The 4102-nt window shown below is 44.1% G+C and overlaps 1 protein-coding gene across 1 annotated transcript; it reads left to right on the forward strand.

Moving 5' to 3' along the window:
* The first annotated feature begins 371 nt into the window (after positions 1-371).
* LOC100444139 (serine/arginine-rich splicing factor 9) lies at positions 372-1264 on the forward strand. Its single transcript, XM_054543012.2, has one exon. It carries the CDS (start codon positions 476-478, stop codon positions 1139-1141), a length of 666 nt encoding a protein of 221 aa, XP_054398987.2. The 5' UTR covers positions 372-475; the 3' UTR covers positions 1142-1264.
* The last annotated feature ends 2838 nt before the right edge of the window (positions 1265-4102 follow it).

A 4102-nucleotide genomic window follows, 5' to 3' on the forward strand; every position in this document is an offset into this window, starting at 1 on the left:
CCAGAACAGCCTAATATAGGGACAGAGAGCAGATTACTGGTTGTCAAGGGCTGGGAATAAGACTGAAAAGTGACTCTGATGGGCACAAGTTTCTTTCTGGGATGACGAAATGTTCTAAACCTACATTTCGGTGATGGTTACATAATTCCATAAATATACTAAATATACTAAAAATAATTGAATTGGACCAGGCACAGTGGCTCACACCTGTAATCCCAGCACTTTGGGAGACCAAGACAAGTGGATCACTTGAGCCCAGGAGTTCAAGACCTGTCTGGGAAACATAGAGACTCCATCTCTACAAATAATTTTTTAAAATTAAACAGGTGTCCCTTCGCTTCCGCTCCGCGTTCCCACAATGCAGTGCGGCTGAGCGCCTCGGAGCCCGCGGGGACGCTGCGGGGGGACCCGTGCTGAGGCGGCGGCGGCGGCGGCGACGTGGGCTGCGGCGGGCCCGCGGCGTCGGGCGGTGCGGATGTCGGGCTGGGCGGACGAGCGCGGCGGCGAGGGCGACGGGCGCATCTACGTGGGGAACCTTCCGACCGACGTGCGCGAGAAGGACTTGGAGGACCTGTTCTACAAGTACGGCCGCATCCGCGAGATCGAGCTCAAGAACCGGCACGGCCTCGTGCCCTTCGCCTTCGTGCGCTTCGAGGACCCCCGAGATGCAGAGGATGCTATTTATGGAAGAAATGGTTATGATTATGGCCAGTGTCGGCTTCGTGTGGAGTTCCCCAGGACTTATGGAGGTCGGGGTGGGTGGCCCCGTGGTGGGAGGAATGGGCCTCCTACAAGAAGATCTGATTTCCGAGTTCTTGTTTCAGGACTTCCTCCGTCAGGCAGCTGGCAGGACCTGAAGGATCACATGCGAGAAGCTGGGGATGTCTGTTATGCTGATGTGCAGAAGGATGGAGTGGGGATGGTTGAGTATCTCAGAAAAGAAGACGTGGAATATGCCCTGCGTAAACTGGATGACACCAAATTCCACTCTCATGAGGGTGAAACTTCCTACATCCGAGTTTATCCTGAGAGAAGCACCAGCTATGGCTACTCACGGTCTCGGTCTGGGTCAAGGGGCCGTGACTCTCCATACCAAAGCAGGGGTTCCCCACACTACTTCTCTCCTTTCAGGCCCTACTGAGACAGGTGATGGGAATTTTTTCTTTATTTTTTAGGTTAACTGAGCTGCTTTGTGCTCAGAATCTACATTCCAGATTGAGGATTTAGTGTCTTAGGAAATTTTTTTAATTTTTTTTTTTTTAAAGAAGAAAAAAAAACTACATAATTTCTACCAGGGCCATATTAGCAGTGAAACATTTTAAACTGCAGAAATTGTGGTTTTGGTTCAGAAACAAGTTGTATATTTTTCACCCCTGATTATGGGAAAAAAATCAGTTCTGTCTTTGTGGGTTGCTCTACTATGGAGATCAACAGTTACTGTGACTGAGTCGGCCCATTCTGTTTAGAAATATATTTTAAACGTTTAGTTAAAAAAAAAAAAAAAAAAAATTAAACAGGTGTGGTGGCACAAGCCTGTAGTCTCAACTACTCAAGAAGCTGAGGCAGGAGGAGCACCTGATCCCAAGAGGTTGAGGCTGCAGTGAGCCATGATAGCACTATTATGCTCCAGCCTTGGTATCAGAGTGAGACCTTGTCTCACACACACACACACAAAATCATTGAATTGTACACTTAAAATGGGTGAATTTTAGTATGTAAATTAGACCTCTATAAAGCTGTTAATTTTCTTAAGGTTTTTTTTTGTTTTTTCTTTTTTTTTAAGACAGAGTTTTGCTCTTGTTGCCCAGGCTGGAGTGCAATGGCACGATCTCAGCTCACTGAAACCTCTGCCGCCCAGGTTCAAGCGATTCTCCTGCCTCAGACTCCCAAGTAGCTGGGATTACAGGCTCCTGCCGTGAAGCCCGGCTAATTTTTTGTATTTTTAGTACAGACAGGGTTTCATCATGTTGGCCAGGCTGGTCTCGAACTCCTGACCTCAGGTGATCCACACATCTCAGCCTCCCAAAGTGCTGGGATTACAGGCATGAGCCACTGCACCGGGCAATTTTTTTAAGTTTTAAAATTATAATATTTACCCCTAGCACGAAGATTGTCTCAAAATACCACTAAAAGAAAACAATTCTTCCTGGAGAGAGTGCTGATTCCAGGTCTAGGCCAGAAATGTATAAGACAAGCCTGGAACACTGTCACTCTGGATAGCAAGGAATCTATCAAAGATTAGGATGATTTCAACACATCTGAAGAGCCAATCTGAAGGGACTCCTTCTAACCAAAGATAGGACATTTTGTACATTAATAAGGATAATAATTGCAGTGAATTGAAATACATCAAATGTGTTTGAATGTCTGCATTCATAATGATTCTTTATAAAAAAAATAAAAGTGGGTTGTCCAGCCACAAGGGCTCACACCTACAACCCCAGCACTTTGGGAGGCCAAGGCAGGAAGATCACCTGAGGTCAGGAGTTCGCAACCAGCCTGGCCAACCTGGTAAAACTGCATCTCTACTAAAAATACAAAATTAGCTGGGTGTAGTGGCACATGCCTGTAATCCCAGCTACTCAGGAGGTTGAGGCAGGAGAATCACCTAAACCCAGGAGGCGGAGGTTGCAGTAAGCCAATACCTTGCCATTGCACTCCAGTCTGGGCAACAGAGCAAGAATCCATTTCAAAAAAAAAGAAAAAATAAGTAAATAAATAAATAAATAAATAAATGTGGGTTGGGGACAGTGGCTCATGCCTTTGGGAGGCGGAGGCAGGAGAATCACTTCAGCCCAGGAGTTCAAGACCAGCCTGGACAACACAGAGGGACCCTACCTCTACAAAAAATGTTTTAAATTACTCAGGCTTAAGGGCCCATGTCTGTGGTCCCAGGTACTCAGGAGGCTGAGATGGGAGGATTGCCTGAGCACAGAAGCTTGAGGCTATGGTGGCATGATTGTCCCACTGCATGCCAGCCTGAGCAACAGAGCTAGACCATCCCTGTCTAAATAAATAAATAAATAAAAGTGGTCACCATCAAAGGATATAAATGAAACAGACCATCATTTTGAAAAATGGTAAACAAAAAGAACAAATCAAGCCACTAACTGGCCTTTTCTATCTAAATTGTACAACTGGGTAACACAATAATTATAAGAAGCTGCATCTCTTTTTTATATTTACTTTTTTTTCTTCATGCAAGACCCTTCTCAGGGTAGCAATATCTCCTTCTGGAAGTATGGCAGCTCATAAATGAAGAAGAAATGATATAACAATACCATCATTGTTTAATCCATAATTGATCAATGGCTGTTAACATCATTAAAAAAAAAAAAAAAAGATAGCCAGACAGTACACACCTCCTTCTGGAAGAAACTAGCACAGTCTTTTTGCCTTGACCCCCCAAATCCAACCTAAATCTGACCAAGCTTTCAGATCAAACTACTAATTTATAAAAACTAGAACAAAGTGAAGAACAAGTTAATCAATATCACAAGGATACAATTAGCCAAATTCAAACTATGAGAAACAGCATAATGAGAATACAGTTAGCATAATCCAAACTATGGGGAAACCGCCTAATTTATTCAATAAATAAACTGCAAGAGACAAAAAAGAGATCAAATGGGGAAGTTTTCAGGGTCAAAAAAAGCTAAGATATGAATGAAACAATCCAAAACAGACTTTATTTGGATCCTGATTCAAACAAACAAAAAATATATGAAATTACTGGAAATTTGGAGCTAGCAGGAGAGTTGACAATATTAAAGAGCAATGGTGTGGGATGGTTGGTTGATCGTGGTACTGGGATTATGTTTTTAAAAGAGTTCTTGTCACCAGGACAGTGGTTCATACCTATAATCTCAGTATTTTGGGAGGCCGAGGCAGGAAGATCATTTGAAGGTGGGAATTCTAGACCAGTCGGGCAACATAGCAAGACCCTGTCTCTACTAAAATAAAAATTAAAAATTAGCTGGGCATGGGGGTGTGGGTCTGTAGTCCCAGCTACTTAGGAAGCTGAGGCAGGAGCGGTCAAGGCCACAGTGAGCCATAATCGTGCCACTGAATTCCAGCCCGGGCGACAGAGACCTTGTCTTGA

This window comes from Pongo abelii, chromosome 23 (genome assembly GCF_028885655.2).
Source record: "Pongo abelii isolate AG06213 chromosome 23, NHGRI_mPonAbe1-v2.0_pri, whole genome shotgun sequence".
In the NCBI taxonomy this organism is placed as follows: Eukaryota; Metazoa; Chordata; class Mammalia; order Primates; family Hominidae; genus Pongo; species Pongo abelii.

Coding starts and splice junctions, on each gene's coding strand:
- LOC100444139 (XM_054543012.2), top strand. CDS start 476: ATGTCGGGCTGGGCGGACGAGCGCGGCGGCGAGGGCGACGGGCGCATC.